This window comes from Triturus cristatus, chromosome 11 (genome assembly GCF_964204655.1).
Source record: "Triturus cristatus chromosome 11, aTriCri1.1, whole genome shotgun sequence".
NCBI classification, from domain to species: domain Eukaryota; kingdom Metazoa; phylum Chordata; class Amphibia; order Caudata; family Salamandridae; genus Triturus; species Triturus cristatus.
In genome coordinates, this window is record NC_140594.1 from 628525698 (window position 1) to 628548950 (window position 23253).

Below are 23253 nucleotides of genomic sequence, written 5' to 3' on the forward strand. Positions count from 1 at the left end.
GGTGTGCAAATTACCAAAGCAGTGCTTTCTTTTAGCTACATAAATAAAAACATTCAGATTTTGAAACGCAACGGTCACTTTATTCTCAGGCGCCATTTATGGGTGCTTTTTCATTTACAAGTTTTGTGTTTAATGCACTATTAATTTATTTATAGCCTGTAAGATTAATTGCTCAATGTTTCTCATTTTTGTGCTGGAATGAGGGGAAAATGACTTAATTGGCGTTAGTTCAACCCTGATGCGCATCGGAAGGGCTGTTTCAGAGGTCTCCTTTCTGTTTCTCTTCCCCCCACATCTGTGCTTTTATGGCTCTCTCGCCAGTGTGCCTCTCCGTGCACTTCCCCCACATGACGGACCTGGCATGCTGTCCTGCTCCTCTGTATTCTTTCTGCTCTGCCACACTTTTCACACACAACAGCTATTTATTTTCTCACATGAGCGACTGCTGAGCTGGGCCTCTTTGCTTCGCTAGGTGGCTCTTTTCCATAAATGAGCTCCCTGCCGAGATTTATGGCTGCGTCTGCTACTCCACCCTCCTACAGTGAGCCGTTGGATAATGTCACCAGGACAGTGTCATAAACCCAGCACACTAGCAGATCAAGACTTTGTATTTAGATTACTGTGCATTTTGTCTGTCTGAGTTCTAATCCTATTTCAAGAAACATGTTTAGAGTTTGCATTTTGAAACATTTGGAATTCTGCTGAAGCTTTATTCATTAAATCTGCATTCGCCACCTAAATTATGTTAAAGTTATGTTCGAGGAATATGAGCTGCAGATCGTACACTGTGCATTAGATCGCCATCTGGTGTTGGGCTCGAATGCTTGAACCTTGTTGTTGTCTTGAAAAAAGTATTTTGTAGTCACAAGATAGGTGACTCCTCCCTTGGATGATAGTGCGCATGGGCATCGACTCCATCCTCAGATTGTTTTTTTCCGCCATTGGGTTCGGACTCTCTACAACTCTCCGGTATTGTTTTCGATCACGTGATCTTCGACGCGCATCTCAACAACTCGAGTCCGGTCGTTGACTTGGGCCGCTGGGCCTATCCACATCGTCGGGCCTACAGCTCATGGAAAGGAATCCATTCATAAAATGCCCCCAGTGTGGACCGAAATTCCCACACAGTGACCATCACAAGGTCTGTTATCTCTGTCTCTTGCCAGAACACGACGAGAACAATTGCCAGGCCTGCGCCTCTTTTCGATCAAAAAAGACCATCCGTGATCGCTGGGCCCGACGACACATCATGGCGCAGAAAGCAGCTCTTGCACCGGCGGACATCTTCAACGAAGGCCCAGATGTCCCAGAGGAAGATTCCGAAGACCTGGAAATCGTGTCCGAAGCAGACGACTCAGAAAACCACATCACTCCTGGTAAACGAGTGAGTACAACTGCCCCTACACCCATTCCACCTGAGGAAAAGAAGGCCCTGGTCAAGACTTCGCCTGCTGGCCCCAGTCGCGATCGAAAACATCCTTCAGAAGCCCCGCCCTCGGACTCGGCTCCGAAGATAAAGGACAAGCCTTCCAGTAGCTCGGGACCAAGCAAACTGCATATCCGTATTCCCAAGGCGCCTTCGGCACCGAAGCCACGAGACCAAACTACTCCCAAAAAGAAATTGGCTCCGACCAACTTACACGCCAAAACAAAAACCTTCGGCTCTGAAACCAAACCCATCGGAACCCAAAAAGATTTCAGTCTCCTTAGCCAAGCCAAAGGACTCTAAAACACCTCCTAAGGCCGCGGAGCACAAATCTCAACCACGCTCGTACCCAAAAAAGTTGGCGACGAAAGCGGTTATCGAGGAGGAAGAACTTTTTCGACCGGATCCTGTCGATCCTAAACAGAAAAAACTCCATATTGGCCCCAAAACAGGACATGTGGCCGCTGTGCCACACAAGAAGAGGAAGCTGAACACAACAGACACTCCTGCAGTGCCTCTGAAGAAAAAAAGACTGTGCCACTTCACCTATAAGACCCTCTTCTCCTGTTCTTCCTACTCCTGCTCTTCCTCCTGTACCTCTCTCACCTCCACAACCTATAACACTTCCACCACATACACCTCCACCACGGGATGATGATGATGTAGGGGAAGGCAACAATGACCATTTCACTTACCCTGATAATGATACAGACACACCACAAGATGGTTGGGGTGATTATGATGACCCAACAGATCCCTCAGACCTCCCAGATCCCCAGCCATATCCAACAAAACAATCTCCCCCAGATGACAATATTGGATTTGGGCAACTTGTTAATAGAGCTGCTATTTACCATGGCGTTCACTTGTATTCAGACCCTGCAGATGAGGATTTCCTCGCAGAAATCTGTCCAAATACTGCCAATGCTTAAAGGAGTCATTAAACATGCCCCAGACATATTCAAAGACCCAGTGAGAGCTAGAATTCTCAATCCGAGAATTGATAAGAAATACAAACCAGCCCCCGATGATCCCGTCTACATCAGAGGGCAGCTACCTCTAGACTCACTAGTAGTGTCTAACACTAGAAAACACGCCAATTCCCAAACCTCCGGTGACGCACCACCTCCGGATAAGGAATCTAAGTTGCTAGATGCCTCTGTCAAAAGAGTTGCTGCCCAAGCAGCCAATCACTGGCGCATAGCTAACACCCAAGAATTACTTGCTAGGCATGATAGGGCTCACTATGACCAACTAGAAACCCTATTACACCATTTACCTGATCAGTACAAGACTCAGGCGAATGACTTAATTCAGGAAGGCAAATTAATACCTAACGCCTCAATCAAGTGTGCCCTTGACACAGCCGACACAGCATCTAGGTCCATTAACACTAGTGTGCTACTCAGACGACATGCCTGGCTACACATTTCAGGCTTCAAACAAGAGGTACAAACGACCATCCTCAACCAGCCGTTCAATCAGGAACAGCTTTTTAGACCGGTGTAGACACAATTCTGGAAAAAATGAAAAAGGACACGGAAACTGCTAAATCTATGGGAGCGTTACAGTCTCCATCCCCACGTGGTTCCTTTTGTCGCTCCTTTTATAGAGGAGCATCCAAAAACATGGGAACAGACACTACCTCCTCTTCTTACAAAAACACAACACAAACATCCCCCAACAGTATATTTTAGAGGAGGATACAGGGGAAATAACAACAAAGGGAGAGGCCGAGGTAACAATAACACTCGCACCTCCCCTGCTAATAAACAGTGACTTCCCTCCACTCCCCCCACACCATTCCACTCCGTCGGGGGAAGACTTTCACAGTTCCTTTCTGTCTGGGATTCCATCTCAACAGACAAGTGGGTAAGACAAATTATCCAGTATGGTTACTGCCTGGAACTCACAGCAACCCCGCCCAACATTCCACCCAAACCGTGTCCAATGTCCACAGAACACCTTATTCTCCTAAAACAAGAGGTTCTCTCACTGCTTCAAAAGCATGCAATAGAACCAGTTCCCTTACAGCATCAAGGAACAGGGGTTTACTCACTGTATTTCCTAATCCCCAAAAAGAACGGGAGCCTAAGGCCAATACTCAACCTCAGACCCCTCAATCTCTATATACAGTCCGATCATTTTCATATGATCACTCTTCAACAGGTTCTCCCACTGCTACAACGTGGCGACTTCCTTGCCACACTAGATCTCAAGGACGCCTACTTCCACATGCCCATGCACCCTGCTCACAGGAAGTATTTAAGGTTCATAGTGGACGGACAACACTATCAGTTCAAAGTCCTTCCATTCGGAGTGACCACCGCACCCTGAGTGTTCACAAAGTGCCTTGCGGTTGTAGCAGCACACTTAAGACAACAAATCCATGTCTTTCCATATCTCGACGACTGGCTGTTAAAAGCCAAGTCATTCGACCAGTGTGTTCATCACACTCATCAAACTATCCTGCTGCTACACCACTTGGGATTCACAGTAAATTACCCCAAGTCCAATCTCCAGCCCTCCCACATACATCAGTATCTAGGGGCCACAGTAGACACCTCCAAAGCTCTAGCATATCCCAGTCCAGCCAGGATAGCCAGTATACAAGCCCTAAGCAGCACATTTCAACTGTAGCACTCCCTCCCAGCAAGGGTATTCATGCGGTTCATAGGGATGATGGCCTCTTGCATCTTTATCGTACCTCATGCAAGACTTCAAATGCGCCTCTTACAGGAAGGCCTAGCACGTCAGGGGAACCAGGCTTAACGACAACTTACAGATCTGGTGTTGGTGGACAGCCGCACACATCGCTCTCTGCAGTGGTGGAACACACGAAACCTGTCCAAAGGGCGGACGTTCCTCGAGCCGGTTCCGCAGATAGTGCTGACTGCAGAAGCATCACTCACAGGTTGGGGAGCCCATCTCCTAAACCATACAATTCAAGGCAAATGGACCACTCAACAGAAAGTGCTCCATATCAATCACCTATAATTACTGGCAATATTTCTAGCATTACAATCATTCCAAGTACATCTACAACACAAGACTGCCCTAGTCCGGACGGACAACATGACAGCCATGTACTACATACAGAAACAGGGAGGCACACACTCTCTGCAGCTGTCCCAGCTCGCACAAAACATTTGGAGATGGGCCATCCCACAAAATATATACCTGCTGGCAGAACACCTTCTAGGAATTCACAATCAAATTGCGGATCTGCTAAGTCAACAGACACAGCAGATACACGAATGGGAACTTCATCCCCAAATTCTCCAACCTTTCTTCCACATGTGGGGTCAACCAAACATAGATCACCACACACGCAAACGCAAAATGCCCAACCTTTGCCGCCAGGTTCCCACATCCGTTGTCCAAAAGCAATGCGATCTGGATGAACTGGTCAAGCAGATTTGCGTACGCTTTTCCGCCACTCCCACTGATTCCCCTAGTAGTACGCAAGCTCAGACAACAGTCTCTCAAAATGATCCTTGTGGCTCCCACATGGGCACGCCAACCGTGGTTCGCAACACTACTGGAACTCTCAGTAGTTCCACACCAAAAACTACGCCTCTCTCCAACATTGCTGACGCAGAACCATGGAGAGATAAGGCACCCCGATCCAGGACAACTGAATCTAGCGATCTGGCTCCTGAAGTCCTAGAGTTCGGTTATCTTAACCTTCCGCCAGACTGTATGAACATCATTAAAGAAGCCAGATGCCCTACTACTAGAGCTTGCTATGCAGCAAAATGGAAAAGATTTGTCATCTACTGCAAAAATAATAAAATTGATCCACTGGATGCTTTCATCCAGGACATCATTTGCTATTTGCTACACTTACAAAGATGTAATCTAGCATATTCATCCATACGGTTACATATAGCAGCACTTGCTGCTTATTTACAAAACAGACAACATGTGTCATTATTTAGAGTGCCTGCAATTAAAGCCTTTATGGAGGGACTTAAAAGAATAATTCCTCCCAGACTGCCAACCTCTCCGGTGTGGAAATTAAACATTGTTCTTACCAGGCTCATGGGTCCCCCATTTCAACCTCTACATAAATGCAAATCTTCAGTTCCTCACATGGAAAGTTGCTTTCCTTGTCGCAATTACCTCTCTCAGAAGGGTAAGCGAGATCTAGGCTTTAACCATACAAGAACCATTCTTACAAATACATCAAAACAAAGTGGTTCTCAGAATAAATCCAAAATTCCTTCCCAAAGTCATCTCTGCTTTTCATCTTAACCAATCAGTTGAGTTACCGCTGTTTTTCCAAAACCCAGACTCTGTGGCAGGGAGAGCTCGTCATACACTAGACGTCAAAAGAGCACTACTTTATTACATTGACCGGACTAAACCCTTTCGCAAAACAAAACAACTCTTTGTAGCCTTCTCCCCACCTCATAAAGGTAACTCCATCTCTAAAGCTGGGATCACCAGGTGGATAGTAAAATGCATTCAAATATGCTACCAAAATGCTAAACACACATTAACAATTCCCCCTAGAGCACATTCAACATGCAAACTAGGGGCTTCCATGGCATTCTTAGGGAACATTCCCTTAGATGACGTATGTAAAGCAGCAACATGGTCTACACCACACACCTTCACCAAACACTATTGTGTTGACGTGCAGGCTAAGAAACAAGCTTCTGTAGGCTAGGCTGTTCTTAAAACACTTTTCCAAACTACTGCAACGGATACAGGTGACAACCGCTAAGGGAGACACGGCTGTACAGTCAATGCACAGTGTGCGATCTGCAGCTCATATGCCTCGAACGGAAAATGCTACTTACCAGTATGCATCTGTTCTTGGCATGTAGAGCTGCAGATCGGTACACGCCCACCCGCCTCCCCGGGACCTGTATCCATTCCAGTATTATCTTAATTAGATACATTCACATGGACATCTCTTCTACTTCTTACTGATTCCATCATTTCTCATCATGGCGAAAAACAATCTGAGGATGGAGTCGATGCCCATGCGCACTATCGTCCAAGGGAGGAGTCACCTATCTCGTGACTACAAAAGAGTTCTTCCAAGACAACAACAAGGTGCAAGCATCCGAGCCCAACACCAGATGGCGATCTAATGCACAGTGTATGGATCTGCAGCTCTACATGCCAAGAACAGATGCATACTGTTAAGTAGCATTTTCTTTCTTTTCCAAGTCATGGGCAAGGGATGGTTTAAAGTGCTGCATCCAAATTGTAATATCACCTGAAACCCTTCATTTAAGTACTCTTTCTGGCAGCATCTCCAGGATCTGTGTTTATTTATTTTTTGGAAATGTTGTGGTGGTTTCTGTCTGGTAACTTTGCATCCAACAACTTACTAAGGCTAAAACAGGCCCTGCAAACACATATAATTTTGACAGTCCTCCTGCAGCTGTTTTTACCGTTATTCAAAAAGGATAATAAAGTACATTCAATATAGCCTTTGCACATACGTGCACATTAATCATTGCCACCTAATTACACTCTACTAAATACCAGATAAATACATCCCACATAAAACCAGTATGCCACATAGCAACCACCCATACAAATACACTCCACACCATGCCACATCATTTCCATCAGCATAATTTCACTCATAATACCACACAGTTCCACGCCACGCAATTCAGCTCCACACATTTCCATTCTGCACCACATAATTCAACAACAAACCACATAATTCAAATCAACACACTTTCGCAACAAATGCATCCAATCCACACCTCAAAATTCAACATCATGTCACACAATTCAACAGCTCACTACATAATTAAATTCCACTACATACCACGCCACAACACAACATACCAATACACATATTTACACTCCATAACACTCAATCCCATTCTACATAATTCCAGCTAATTTAATACCACATAATTACTATCTACATAATTCCACTACACAAATACAAACACACACACACACACACACACACACTATTCCACCCCACACAATTCCACAACTAACAAGTTCCATCCAATCCATATAATTAAACTCCACACTACATACGTCCACTCCATAAACAAAAGACATTGTCATTTACAACACCATTAACTCCAACTTTCACTAATGGGAGACCAATTGCATTGCAAATGCTTGTGTTATTGTACTTTGTGGCAGATCTGCTCCACTGTATCTCTTAGGGCTCTACAAACGAATTTGGTGATGAAGAGTGAATTTTATTTCTCTTAGCAACTTTTAAATTAAAAAGTTCTTCTCTTTAATTTCCTATTATTCCCATAGTTGAAAAAACAAGCATTTGCAATGTAATAGTTTGAGCTATTGGCAAGTAGGCTGCTGGATGCTGTTGGCGTAGGAGTGGTTGATCATAAGAACTTGCAGGAGACACATGTGAACTCTCGTTCAACGTTGTGTGGTGAAGTGTGGCAGCAGTGCGGTGAGCGGCGGCCAGGCCTGAAAGCACAGAGGAGTGCAGCACGGTAGCGGAGCTTGGGACAGAACAAGGGTCCTTTCATCATCCGTTTTGCAGCTGCCATTAAGTCGTTCGTGGGAAAGAGGTGTAGTGCAGGGTGCCGTGGGCGGGAAATGGAAACCAGTTATGTCACTTCCTGTACGATGGATGATCGGAAATCCAGTGACGTCCCTTTCTGTGCAGATGGTTGATAGGAAATTAAGCTCTCTTTTTAGGTTTCTTCTACTGCCTAGATATAAGCCCTAATTTATACCCCATGCTTGCAGTGCAATACAGCAGGTTAAACATTCACACTACATTTATAGCCAGCGCAGCTTTGTGCATGACGGCGTTTACATGCATGAGCACATTGAAGCTTGGTACAATCAGACTACAGCATTAGTTCTGTATTGAAGAGATAAAAGTTGGAGAGATTGCGGCTCTTCTCGAGAGTACATATGGAAAGATAAACTGTTTTCAAAGCCTGCGTTCTATATGTTTTATCTTGAGTCACACAGATGCAGGCCATGGAACTGCTAAGCTCGTCATTTCATTATTGCAAAATATCCAAGATAAGGATTGACTGAAAACTGGTAAATATAAAACTTTGCATCACTTTGCAATTAACACGAAGGTGTGTTATTGCCATGAGTACTTGGCGCTCTACCTGTGTGCGTTCCGTCAGTGCCTGGCGCTGCACTGTAATGACATTCTTGTAAAAAAAACATCTCTGGGGTAAATATCTTTCACAAGAGGGCACATAGTTTGACAGATTATTTTCCCCTTCTTACTACCATACTCCCGTCGGTGCACTGTAGTCACCAGCAAGCCACTTTCGTCCTCATGAGAAAGAATGACGGCAGCCGTTTCACCAACTCACTGAGGAATACGACTGGGTTTGGCAGGTACCATGCATGCAGTCGGAACAACTCGGCAAAAAAAAAAAATGCATTACAAATGCAATAGGTCTCGCCTTTCATTAAGTTATAGCCATTTGCTTTGCTATACAATACCATTAGCAAAGCAGATGTCTTTAACTTAATCAAATGCAAGACCTATTGCATTTTCAATGCTTGTTGGAAGCAGTTTTAAGCAGATAGGATCCTGGAGTTTCCTCTTTTCCTGTCACTTCAAATTTAAGGATTGGCCTCTTTAATTGCAAAAAGTTGACGTTCATTTCAAGAGGTTTGATTACTTCTGCTTTTCTTGTCATTCTATGCATGTGACTAATACTATTTCCATAACGAAGCGGAATCTTGTCTACTGTCCAGATAACATATTTAGTTACTGTAATAATCAGAAGCTGTAACAATTGTTTTTTATCTGGGGTGTATATTCACTGAACCAGAAAAACGGGAGGCGATATTCCTTACTTTCCAAATTGGCATAAAAGTTGAGGGGGAGGTTGGGGTCTATAAAGTTTAAGTACACATCAGTAAGAGACTTGATGTTTAATACAGAGTATTTTGTTACAATCTGTTGCAGCACCCTCCACAATTTGAAAAATGCCAAATTACACACACTGACTAGATAGTTGGTTGACCGAAGTCTGCAATTAGGGAACATGGTCACATAATGGTCTATATTTGGGTATGGGTGACAGAAATCACCCAGCAGATAACCTTGCCTCTGGACTGAATGTATTGGGGGGCATTTAAAATATTCAGAATCCCACCCATGTTCATGAGAAGGCTTTGGATATGTGTTGAAAGTGACATGAAAACCAATATCAAAGAGCTCCCTGATATCCTGATTATTCCAGGAATGAAGGATAGTGTGGTGTAAGGCAGTGAACTGCCTAGATGTGCTTTACTTGAGACAGGATAGCCATGCTGATCCCTGTTTTGCAGATAGTATTCTCACTTTCAGGATACTTGCCAGATGAACAGAAATGAAAGAGGCAGACTATCTTCACAAAAGAACCCTGGGTCTGAAGCACAATTGGTCTGCACCATGAAGTAATCTCAGAAACAATTCTTGCTGTTACTTCAGTGTCTAGAAAACTGAAGCTGATGGTTATTTTTGTCATCCTCAAACTGGTGAATCCTATTGATATGCATAGCCAATAGCCTCCTTTACTTGTTGACTGTCCAAAGCAGGGTTCTTTGCTCAAGCGATGAGGAGTGGAAGGGAAAGAAAGGCTAGCAGTGACTACATCTTCTCTGCTCATCCTGAATACAGTGCCAGTGCCCCCTCCTTAGGCATCCACTACCATGACTGCTAAATTTACATCTTTAGGTCCAGGAATGACCACCTGACTGACTTATTTATTTATTCATTCAGTATTAGCCAGCTGTGTTCACAGCTAGTTAAAGAAGGGGCTAAGCTCATCCCTGAAAATTCTATTTTGGATCCCAAGTGCACAACCAGCATCATTCTTTTACAATTCTCTGAAAGATGTTCGAAATTCTGGGTGAATTGGTAGTATTGTAAATGGAGAGTCTCTCCAAGTCCTGTGGGCCATTTTATCAGTGTCCGTCGTGGTGTAGACCGCAAAATGGGATTGTCTGTGATCGAGGTCTGTTGTAAAGGAAGAAAGGAACAGGTGGCCCCAGATATTAGCAGATAGGTGTGATCCTTTTTTTCTAAAAGGGGATCAAACGTTACATTTCAGACGTCTCTGCTCCCTCAAAAACATTTAGCTCTGTGGGATATTGGATGTCTCTCGTCTTTCCCTCAAACGTTTTAACGTAGAAATATGGCTTTGTTGATGGATAGAGGCTGGGGTGTCATTTGTTTGCAGTTGATCAGAAGCTCCACACAATTGATTTGGAGTTCAGAACAATATTTTGGACTTAATGGACTACCTGGAAGTTATTAGAGGGTTTATGAGGAGTAGGTGGCTAGAATTAAATACGTTGAAGACTGAAGTCCTATTGTTTACCCTCCACTACTAGCTGGACTGTTAAAATAATCTACTTGTGACTTTGCCTAAGGCGGCTATGAAAATACTTAAAATATCACTGTATAGCTAGTAGGAGGCTCACAAAAATGTGACTCCCTATCAGGTGTATTCAACAAACCAATGACTCCCAGTGACTGGAACAGTGTTCTTCAAGTTTACATGTATGATCTTTCCATGTTTAGTGTGTGCTGTTGACTACTGCATTTGTGTGCCAGGATAAAATGTTATATACTGTCCGAGCTGAACTATAATGTTCGAGGCATATGAGCTGCAGATTACACACTGTGCATAGATCGCCATCTGGTGTTGGGCCCGGATGTTTGCAGTTGTTTTTCCTCTTGCAAAGTCTTTGGAAATCACGAGGTATGTGACTCCTCCTTTGGATCGTATTGCGCATGGGCTTCAGCTCCATCCTCAGATTGTTTTTTTCCGCCATCGGGCTCGGATCTGATCTTCGCGCTCCGATTCCGAACAGTTTCCAGTTCTCCAATCGACGCGCAATCCTGTTTTCGATCGCGATCACCACACTCAACGCGGCTCTCATCGATCAAGACCTTAGATTCCAGTCGTCGACGACGGCCTTCGGGCCTACCCAAGCTCCGGTCCTGGCTAATGGAAAGGACTCCCTTCAAGAAGTGCCCTCGATGTGGGTCCAAATTCCCCCACACCGACCTTAACGAAGTATGCAACCTCTGCCTCTCCCCTGAACACGAGGCTCGAGACTGTCCGGCGTGCAAATCCTTCCGGTCCAAGAAAACCATTTGAGACCGAAGGGCACGAAAAACTATGGCACACTCGTCGACGGCGATTCCAGACGAAATCTTCGGGGAAGGCGTCGACGCTCCAGAAGGACAACACACCGACGAGGGCCTCGTCAGCGCCTCCGAAGCCTACGATTCAGATGGAGAGGACATCACTCCGGCACAAAGGGTTGCGAGTACACTACTACACCACCACCACCCCCCCCCCCCACATCCTCGACGGCACCAAAAAAGGCTTTGGTCACGCCTTCGAGCCTAGGCACAACCAAGAACACTGCTTCCCACACCGCACCTTCGGGACCGGTAAAGAAGCCTATTAAGCCTTCCGGCGGCTCGGGCTCGAGCCAGCCCACCGTCGGTGCCGAGAAACACTCCTCCGCACTGACGCCGAAAAAGAAAATGGCCTCCTCCTCGGCACCGAGCTCCATACCGAAACACTCATCGCCGAAAACCAGCACCAGCTCCTCTGTACCGGCACCGTCCCCGGAACCGAGCAAAAAACACAAGGCCACCGACACCCATATATCGAAGCCGAAAACCATCTCGGAACCGAGTAACCAACCAGCCCTTTCCAAGCCGCATAGTTCGAAACAGCGGACTAGTGCAGACTCTAAAACAAGAAAACCAATGGCCCGATGCCTTTGGCGCCGACGGACAAGCCACCCTCTGAAGAACCTTTTAACCTGATCCATTGCAAAAAAACACTGGTTAAGGATCCTAAAACCGGACATTTTATGCTCAGCATTAAAAAGAGACAGCTGGACAAGCCTGCCCCAGCTCCACCTCCAAAGAGGAAAGGCTTTGATACCTCCCCTTTGAGAATACCTTCTCCACCTCCTCCACCCCCTCCACCCCCTCCACCTCCTCCTTCTCCCCCCCACCTCATAATTCCCCCACACCCTCTCCGGATGATGACAATGATGATGTCTATAATGACAGGGGACGAACCCCATGACCAACCTACAGGGGACCCCACTCATACAGGCTCCCCAGACCCATGGGACGACTATAACATTCCTGACATTCCTAACGTCCCGCAGGGTGATCTCTACCCTTCGAGACCATCCCCACCAGAAGTCTCATTGGGGTTCAACCACCTACTCCAAAGGGCTGCAGACTAACATGGGGTGGATCTCCATACCGACCCCGTGGAGGAGGACTTCCTTCTTGATACTTTTGACACCACACATAGGGCCACCTCCATACTGCCCATGCTCAAAGGAGTTATCAAACACGCGCCGGAGGTCTTTAAAGACCCGGTCAGAGCCAGGGTCATTAACCCTCGCATAGACAAAAAATATAAAGCCTACAGATCCCGCCTACATCAGAGGGCCAGCACCACTAGATTCCCTAGTAGTGTCTACAGCACGAAAGCGAGCAAACTCCCAAGCATCAGGCGATGCACCACCACCTGATAAAGAGTCAAAACTCTTGGACGCATCGGGCAAGCGCACTGCATCCCTAGCTACCAACATATGGCGCATCGCAAATACGCAAGTGCTTCTGGCAAGATACGACAGGGCACATTATGACGAACTAGAAGCCATAATTCAACACCTCCCTGACAAATATAAAAACAGAGCAAATGAGTTAATTCAGGAGGGCAAAACCATCACCAATACCTCCATCCGCTGTGCCCTGGATGTAGCTGACACCGCCTCTAGGGCAATTAACACCAGCATCCTCCTCCGTCGACATGCCTGGCTAAGGATTTCAGGTTTCAAACCAGAGGTGCAAGCTTCCATCCTGAACCACCCTTTTGACCAGTAACATCTGTTCGGACCAAAAGTAGATGAGGCCCTGAAAAAAATGAAGAAAGACACTGATACGGCGAAATCTATGGGAGCCTTACAATCGCACCCTCCCAGGCGCTCTTTTCGCCGCTCTTGCTTTCGAAGCACATCCAGAGGCTACTCCTCTGACACCGCTTCCACTTACTACAAAGCCCCTACCCAATCCACCTTTACAAGGGGTTACCAAAGAGGCGGCTACAGGGGCAACAATAACAAAGGCAGAGGCAAGACAAACACCTCCCGCTCTGCCTCCACCCCTACCCAATGACTTCCCTCCACTCCCCCCAGACCATCCCACTCCGGTCGGGGGCAGACTCCAAAATGTCCTTCCTGTCTGGACTACTATCACCTCAGACAAATGGGTAATTCAAATAATTCGGTCAGGGTACTGCCTCGAACTAACATCTACCCCCCCAACATTCCACCCAAACAACGCCCCATGTCACGGGAACATTTAACATTACTAAAGCAGGAAGTAATCTCCCTCCTGCAAAAGGGTGCGATAGAACCAGTGCCTACCAATCAACAAAATATGGGAGTTTACTCCCTATATTTTCTCATACCAAAAAGGGACGACACTCTAAGGCCTATCCTAGACCTCAGACCCCTAAATCAATATATACACTCAGACCATTTCCACATGGTCACACTCCAGCAAGTACTTCCACTGCTCTCCCAAAACGACTTCCTGGCCACGTCAGACCTCAAAGGCGCCTGCTTCCACATTCCTGTTCACAACGCTCACAGGAAGTTTCTCAGATTTGTAGTGGATGGCCAACACTACCAATTCAAAGTACTCCCGTTCGGAGTCACCACAGCACCACAGGCGTTAACCAAGTGCCTAGCGGTAGTGGCAGCACACCTGCGACGGCAACACATTCATGTCTTCCCATACCTAGACGACTGGCTCATAAAAGCCAGTTCATACAACCAATGTGTACAACACACCCAAGCCACTATCCAATTACTTCACGACCTGGGCTTCACAATAAATCACATGAAGTCCCATCTGCAGCCATCTCACGTAAAGCTATACCTCAGTGCCACCATAGACACCGCAAAAGCGCTAGCCTACCCCAGTCCGGCCAGGATAGCAAGCATTCATGTTCTCCGTGCCACATTTCAACCAGAACACTCTCTTCCAGCTCGAGTGTTCATGCAACTAATAGGAATGATGGCCTCTTGCTTATTCATAGTACCCTACACAAGACTCCAGATGCGTCCTCTCCAAGAGTGCTTAGCGCGCCAATGGAACCAGGCCCAGGGTCAATTGACAGATCTGGTGTTGGTAGACGGTCGGGCCCATCGCTCTCTGCAGTGGTGGACCACAACAAACCTTTCCAAAGGGCGACCGTTCCTGGACCCGGTTCCTCAGATAGTACTGACAGCAAACGCATCGCTCTCCGGCTGGGGAGCTCACCTATTACATCACACCATGCAGGGCAGGTGGACACCTCAACAAAAGTTACTCCACATCAACTATCTGGAGCTACTAGCCATATTCTTAGCACTAAAAGCCTTTCAAACACATGTCTCAGGCAAGGCCTTCTTAGTCCGCACCGACAACATGACAGCCATGTACTATATACAGAAACAAGGCGGCACACACTCTCTGCAGCTCTCTCAGCTAGCACAGAGAATATGGAGATGGGCCATACCCCCAAAAATCTTTCTCCTAGCCCAACATGTCCCAGGAGTTCAAAACAGTATGGCAGATCTGCTGAGCAGACAAACACAGCAAATTCACGATTGGGAACTCCATCCACAAGTTCTTCACCCGTACTTTCAAATGTGGGGGCATCAGCAGATAGACCTCTTCGCCACCCACGAAAACACCAAATGCCCAAGCTTCGCCGCCAGATATCCACACCCATTGTCCAAAGGCAATGCGATATGAATGAATTGGTCAGGCAAATTTGCGTACGCTTTTCCGCCTCTCCCACTCATTCCATTAGTGGTGCGCAAACTACAACAGCACTCCCTCACTCTCATACTAGTAGCTCCAACTTGGGCCAGACAACCGTGGTACACCACACTGCTGGAACTATCGGTAGTACAGCACCAAAAGTTACACCTCTCTCCACACCTCTTAACCCAGAACCATGGAGCAATCAGGCACCCGGACCCAGCTCAGGTCAACCTTGCGATCTGGCTCCTGAAATCCTAGAATTCGGTTATCTAAATCTTCCTCCTGACTGTATGAACATCATTAGAGAAGCTAGGCGACCTATCACTAGAGCTTGCTATGCAGCCAAGTGGAAACGTTTTGTGGTCTATTGTCGCAACAATAACTTCAATCCCCTAGATGTGTCCATTCAACACATCATAGGCTATTTACTACACCTACAAAGATGCAATCTAGCCTACACGTCTATTAGACTGCACCTTGCAGCCATAGCAGCTTATCTACAAAACAGGCAACATTTATCACTCTTTAGAGTACCTGCCATAAAAGCCTTCATTGAAGGCCTCAAAAGAATAATTTCCCCCAGAGTGCCACCCTCACCTGTGTGGAACTTAAACATTGTTCTCACCAGACTAATGGGGCCTCCCTTTGAACCTCTACACAAATGTGAACTTCAATTCCTAACATGGAAAACTGCTTTTCTTGTAGCCATCACTTCCCTCAGAAGGGTCAGTGAGATACAAGCACTCACCATTCAAGAACCTTTTCTGCAAATGCACCGTAACAAGGTTGTTCTCCGTACTAATCCAAAATTCCTCCCTAAAGTCATTTCTCCCTTTCGCCTAAACCAATCTGTGGAACTACCCGTATTCTTCTCGCAACCACAGACCGTTGCAGAAAGGGCTCCCCACACATTAGATGTCAAATGAGCCGTACTCTACTACATCGAAAGAACACAACCCTTTCGTAACACCAAACAACTGTTCGTTTCCTTCTCACCACCACATAAAGGCAACCCCACCTCCAAATGTGGGATAGCTAGGTGGATTATCAAGTGCATTCAGATTTGTTACCACAAAGCAAAACCAACGCTATCTGTTCCCCCTAAAGCCCCCTCTACATGTAAGATAGGGGCTTCCATGGCATTCTTAGGGAACATCCCCCTAGATGATATCTGCAAAGCAGCTACATGGTCAACACCGCACACTTTCACTAAACACTATTGTGTAGATGTGCAAACTAAGCAACAGGCTAGTGTGGGCCAGACTGTACTCAAAACATTGTTTCAAACCACTGCAACAGATAATGGTGGTCGCCGCTAAGGATGGGTACTGCTATATAATCTATGCACAGTGTGTAATCTGCAGCTCATATGCCTCGAACGGCAAATGCTACTTACCAGTATGCATCTGTTCTTGGCATGTAGAGCTGCAGATCTACACACGGCCACCCGCCTCCCCGGCTACCTTTATCTGTTCCAGGTCATCTTATTTAGATACAACACACATGGGCATCTTCACTGTTTATTACTACGCTCCATCATTTGCCTGCTGGCGAAAAACAATCTGAGGATGGAGCCGAAGATCATGCGCAATACGATCCAAAGGAGGAGTCACATACCTCGTGACTTCCAAAGACTTTCCAAGAGGAAAAACAACTGCAAACATCCGGGCCCAACACAAGATGGCGATCTATGAACAGTGTGTAGATTTGCAGCTCTACATGCCAAGAACAGATGCATACTGGTAAGTAGCATTTGCCTTTCTCCTAGTTCTCCCATTTAAATATTTTATATTGTGGGTAACGGATTTTTTAAGTAGCGTATTCTATGTTATGGAATACATTTTAGGAAAAAAAGTAATCTGTGCTGAGAGAATCTATCGTGCTGCCATAGCTAGATTCGCTCTTCTCCTGCTTCACTGTTTCCATTGTTTTGAGACCTCTTTGTTCTCTTGCTATCGTCTTCTCCCTCTTGCCTCCTCTGTCTTTCCCATCCTTCCCTCCAAATCCTTTTTCATTTAAATCACTCTGTCTTAACCTCTGTCCAAGTCCTGTCTATCTTCCTAGCCTATAGCAATCCACTTCTTGTGCATCTTAACTTGCTGATCTCAGTGGCAGCAAACAATTCACAAATGTTCATCCTTACTAATAGAAAAACACACTTGTTTTGCCCTGGCCTAAAATCTGCCATGCTCTTTTCAGACCAGCGCATGGGTGGAGACAGCCAGGAGATGGTGCGCATACTGCTGCAAGCCATTCAGAACTATGAGAAGAAAGTCCGACTCATTTACACCCAGCTGAGGTGAGTCAAGGAATGAAGAGCCTATAATTTCAATCATGGAAGATATACGTGCAGCATTTTGGGGGTAAAAGCTTCTCTATTCTTTCAGCACACTTAATATTGTTGTTACTTACACACTGAGATGAGAAGTCCTCTTTAGGTTTCAAGGAAGCCAGAAAATCTTAATAGTATAATGGACACATCAAAGCATATTTACTTTAAACATGATTGATTTTTTAGATCACACCACATGCATATGATTTAACAGGCCTTGGCACAAGCATATATCAGGGTGCTGAATTTAAATGTGGGTTGTTCATGGTTTCCATTTAGTTGGCTTACTCAAAGAAATGTTGACTGATTCAGTTTATTCCAGTGTATGATTGTAATGCATTTGTCACCTTCCAACATCCTTCCACCCCTAGTTTTCTCATACAGTCTTTAAATTATTGAACCTTTCCTCAATACTATAAACTGTGCATCATTTGAATCTCCAAATATTCCCCTGTTACAATCCCTGCAGTCCTAAAACCTGGGCAAGGCTTCGTTTTACAATGTCCCTGCTGTTGGCGAAGACCAACTTCTGTGACGGGCAGGGCCCTGCTGTATCACTGGGCCCCGCACAGCACCGCACCGACTGCATGTAAAGACAGGTGCTTGTAGTGTCATTGCTTCCTTTACTTCATCCTGAGGCAAGTTATCGCTTTCACAATTATTCCTTGTGTAATCCCCAGGTTAGGCCCTCTTGAAGTATCACAGTCCTCATATGTTTGTTCCTCTGTTTAGTTTCCCTAGATGATTTTCTTTTGTTCTCTTTGCAGCAAAACAGTTGTCTGCAGACAAAAAGCTCTGGAACTCTTCCCACGAGTAGAGGAGGTGATGAGTTTGATGATTGAAGACGAAAAAACTGTAGTTCGGCTTCAGGAGAAAAGGCAGAAAGAGCTGTGGAACTTGCTGAAGATTGCTTGTGTAAGAATCTTACCAACGGCTTTGTGATGTTGTCTGTCTGACCTTTGTTCATGACACTAACTTAACTCTGTAATTAGTTCTCAGGATCGTGAAAAGGTGACCAACAGTATGGAGTGTTTACAGTATGTGCTCAATTTTGTCAACGAGAAACCTTTTAATCTCTTTTTCAGTGTCCTCATCCCTTTTGTGGTATTGCCAGTTGTTTATTCCATGTTATAAAACAATTTGGACATCTAGCCCTTTTTTTAAGGGCCCTTTTATATCGTGCTTATGCTAGCATTTGAGTAAATCTACTATTTTGTCTGGAGTCATGTGAAGTTCAGTGAAGCAGTCTAGGAGATGATTTCCACTTATTGAGTCATGAGGTGACTGTCCTCCATCTGACTTTTTCTAGAAAGGTTCATCCTCTACCCCTGTGATGGATTTTGTCCCTCTTGTGTTTAAAGTTCTATTGTCGACGTTATTCTTTCATGTTGGAGTCCTATCCACCTTGTGACAGTGTCTGGATGGCTTCTTCTTTCACTCCATGCAATACAAAACTTCTCATCCTTGTGGTGGTTTCTAAATGTAAGGATTCTGGAAGACATTTTAATACAAAACTTATATTCCTTTCAGAGGTGTTTCTAAGTACTTTTTCTTTCTTGTGTTACCTCCTTCCCAGATGGCATGTGCCACAGTTGGTCCCTGAAAAGGCTAACCAGTGTAAGCATCTCCTGAAAAGTTAGGCCGTAGGGTGCCTTTCTGTTTTGTTGTATTGTATCAAATTGTGACTTGTGAAATTTAGCTGGTCTAAGTACCCAGATATGAGCACAGAGCTATGAAACACAGATTGTTGTAGTACTCAGACAAACAAGCATAGCACTTTCCACAGATGTGTGCCTTAATTAAGGACCCACAATCAGTGAAAATTGAGGATTAACTGTTTTAGTTGTTTCATTACCAAATTTTGCAGTATTTTACTGCTTCATGGAAATTAAAAAGGATATCTAAAATGCAAGGACTTCATATAATACAATGCTGTAGGGGCTTACTGAAGGCACAGACCCAAGAAAAGGTCTGGTATACTTTAAGCACTCTTGCAGTCTGTGTTCATGGCCCTATCAGAGCTGTTGCTACAATCATTTGGACCTATTCCTAAACCATACACCAAGTGGGATCCATTGAAAACGTCCTCGCTAATTGCAGCCAAAGTGGCTTTGAGTAGGAGAAACTGAGACTTTTTCAATCTAGCAGCAGTGTCGCCTATGAGCTGTCCTCCCCGGCATAAACCAAGAACGCCAATAGACTGCTGTATAGTGTTGAAGCTTTATTCCAGGACAATACAATCGTTTTTCTATTTCTCTTTGGGATAAGATGGTCTTCCTGCTTGTAATACTCCGGGAGAGGGATAGGCCTGGTTCCTTGCTGTCGTCGTTCTCCTCGGCGGGGTCTGGGACAGGAAACGCCTCCGATGGTGTCCGTAAAGGAAGGCAAAAGGAGGGATTAGTGTACTATCCTCTAAGGCCGAGATTTGAGGGGGAAATGGGGGTGAGGGGTCACCGGGGTTCCAGCACCAAAAGAACACTTGTGTTGACAACAAAAATTAGAGTGAGTGAGGGATTCTCTGGACACAATTAAACGTCCTCAGCCCGGGTGCCCTCCCGACAGCGAACTCCCTCCCCTAGCGCCCTCCCGGTGGTTTAAGAAGCCCAGGATACGACCCCGTACCTTTCCCAGCCACACTCCTCCGGGGGTGTGGCGGGGCGAGAAGTGGTGCCGTTGGCCTCCTGGCTCGACGACTCTCTCCGCTCCTCTCTGCTCCTCCGAATCTCGTTCTCCTCTCTTCTCCTCTATCTCCGTCCTCCTCGCTTCGCTCTCCTCGTCTCCGATCTCTCCTCCTCGGGCTTTCGCGCCGTCAGGTCTCCGAACTTCCGCTTTACGGAACTCGCGGCACTCTGATTCGTCCGTTCCCGATGTCGTCATCCGAGCCACACCTCCTTCTGTAGCGATCCAGTCCACGTTAAAGGGGCCATCAGCACCCTGCAGGGGAGGTGTAAAGGTCCCGTCAGTTGTGTCCTTTTCGTGGTTCCCCTCTGGTCCCTCGACCAGGCGACACATCCCCATCCCCGGAGTTTCCCGATCGGGGGAAATAGGGTATCTCGAGAGAAAGTCAGCATTGCCCTGCTCCGACCCCTTACGATGTTTCACCTCAAATCGATAGGGTTGCAAGGCCAGAAACCAGCGGAGGATACGGTCATTGTGGCCTTTATTTCGCTGGAGCCAGGTGAGAGGGGCATGGTCTGTAAAGAGGGTAAAGAGCCGACCTTCCAAATAATAGCGAAGCTTTTCCACCCCCCACCTCACAGCCAGACACTCCTTCTCTATGGTGGAATAAACCTGCTCTCGGGGAAATAGCTTCCTGCTGATGTACAATATGGGGCGCTCAAGACCGCTGTCATCCTCTTGGGATAGTACCGCCCCGATCCCAACCCCTGAGGCGTCTGTTTGGAGAATGAAAGGTTTTTGGAAGTCAGGGGCGATTAACACCGGAGAGGAGGTAAGAGCATCTTTGAGGCCCTGAAAAGCCAAGGCTTCTTGCTCACTGGGAGGCCGCAAGCGGGGCGATGTCTGGGATTTTCGTACGAGATCAGTCAGGGGACTGGCTATTCTAGCAAAGTGTGGGATAAACCGTCTGTAGTAGCCCACTAATCCCAAAAAGGCCCTGAGATCCCTCTTTGTCTTGGGATAGGTCAAAGCCTGCACAGCTGCCACTTTCTCTTTCTGAGGCATAAGATTCCCGTTACCGAGCAGAAACCCTAAATATTTAACCTGCTGATAAGCCACTCGGGATTTTTTTGCGTTTATGTGGAACCCAGCTTGACAAATGCTGTCTAAGATACTGTTCAAATGTTGAAGATGGTCAGGCCATGTTTTACTGAAGACGACAATGTCGTCTAAGTATGCCGAAGCATAAGGAAGGTGGGGTCGGAGAAGGGTATCCATGGTGCGTTGAAAGGTGGCCGGGGCTCCATGCAACCCAAACGGGAGGACCGTGAAGTGATAATGCCCCGAGGGAGTGGAGAAGGCAGTTTTCTCCTGGTCACCCGGAGCAAGGGGAATCTGCCAATACCCCTTGGTGAGGTCGATAGTGGTGATGTACTTGGCCTCACCAAGGCGTTCCACCAACTCGTCCACCCGGGGAAGAGGGTATGCGTCCTGTTTTGACACCCTATTGACCGCTCGGAAGTCAATACAAAAACGGATACTCCCGTCCGGTTTAGGTACTAAAACCACCGGAGAACACCAGTTACTTTGGGAAGGGACAATGACCCCGGTTTGTAGCATTTGTTGGATTTCCTCTTGGAAAGCCGTTCGCCGGGCCTCAGGTATCCTATACGGTTTTTGTTTGACGACCACCCCTGCGGGAGTCGGTATGGTGTGTACAGACAGGTGAGTTCTTCCGGGCTGGTCCGAGAATACCCCAGAATATTGATGTAGGAGGGTGTTAATAGCGTCTCTCTGAGAGGTTGACAGGTCGGGATTGATAGGCAATTCAGGAATGGTATGTGGCATGGGGGTGGAAAAGGAAACCGTTTGAAAGGGAACCGGAGGAGTACCTAGCCATTTTTTAAGGATGTTGATGTGGTATAATTGAGTCTTGGTTCGGGACATCTGGAGAACGTAGGAGGTTCTACCCACTTTCTTCACTACCTGGAAAGGACCTTGCCACTCTTTTCTCATCTTTTGAGCCGAGCTGGGTAGTAAAACCAAGACCCAATCCCCTATATCAAGTTCCCTCCATTTTTTTCCTTTATCGTAGAAATGTTTCTGTTTGGTTTGGGCGATTGATAGGTGTTCATGTGCTAGAGTCCTTAATTTATGTAACCTGGACTGTAGTTGGCGAGAATAGTCAAGGAGAGCCTCCGCTTCCTTTGTACCCTCGCTTTCCCAACTTTCTTTCGTTATTTCGAGTAAGGTTCTTGGTTGTCGTCCAAAAAGGAGCTCGAAAGGAGAAGCCCCTAAGCTGGACTGTGTTTGACTTCGTAACACAAAGAGAGCCAAAGGCAACATTTGATCCCAATTCCTCCCATCCCCAGACAGAAGTTTTTTTAGAGTCAGCTTGAGGCTTCCGTTGTAGCGCTCAACCAACCCGTCTGTCTGGGGGTGGTACACTGATGTTTTGATGTGTTTAATGTTGAGCTGCTGGCATACCTGTTTCATCAGTCGGGACACGAATGGGGTGCCCTGATCAGTGATGATTTCTCTAGGGAACCCCATCCTGGAAAATACTTCTATCAAACGCTGCGCTATTGCGCTAGTAGTGGCTGCTCTGAGGGGAAAGGCCTCTGGATAGCGGGTGGCGTAATCCACTAAAACAAGGGCGTACTGATGTCCCCGACTCGATTTGGGCAACGGGCCAATGGGATCCATTCCCAACCGGTCAAAAGGTTTGCCTATAATGGGGAGCGGTTGCAAGGGGACCGCCGGAGGCGTATAGGGATTACGCCGTTGACATATGTGGCATTCTTGGCAGTATTTCTGGACCTGGGCGTATACCCCAGGCCAGAAGAAATGTTGCAGAATGGATTGTCCGGTTTTTTCAGCCCCCACGTGCCCCGCCAATAGGTGGGCATGGGCAAAAAAAAGAATTTGATCCCTGAAATCAGAGGGTACCAGAAGTTGAGGAACAGCGTCTTCCTTAGCTAAGCGGTAGAGGAGACCCTTCTGCTCAACAAAGGTGGGGTACGATTTGGTCGTTTGGTTTTGCTCGGCCCGGGCTTTAGACCATGCGTTAACTAGACTTGC

The 23253-nt window shown here is 46.4% G+C and overlaps 1 protein-coding gene across 1 annotated transcript in view; it reads left to right on the forward strand.

Annotated features, from left to right (window-relative positions):
• The window catches only part of IKBKB (inhibitor of nuclear factor kappa B kinase subunit beta), a 432685-nt gene that overhangs the window by 343047 nt on the left and 66385 nt on the right, over positions 1-23253 (forward strand). The window contains exons 18-19 of the mRNA XM_085634081.1: positions 17421-17520; positions 18321-18468. Coding sequence (XP_085490207.1) covers positions 17421-17520; positions 18321-18468 — 248 coding nt within the window. The remainder of the gene's footprint in view (positions 1-17420; positions 17521-18320; positions 18469-23253) is intronic.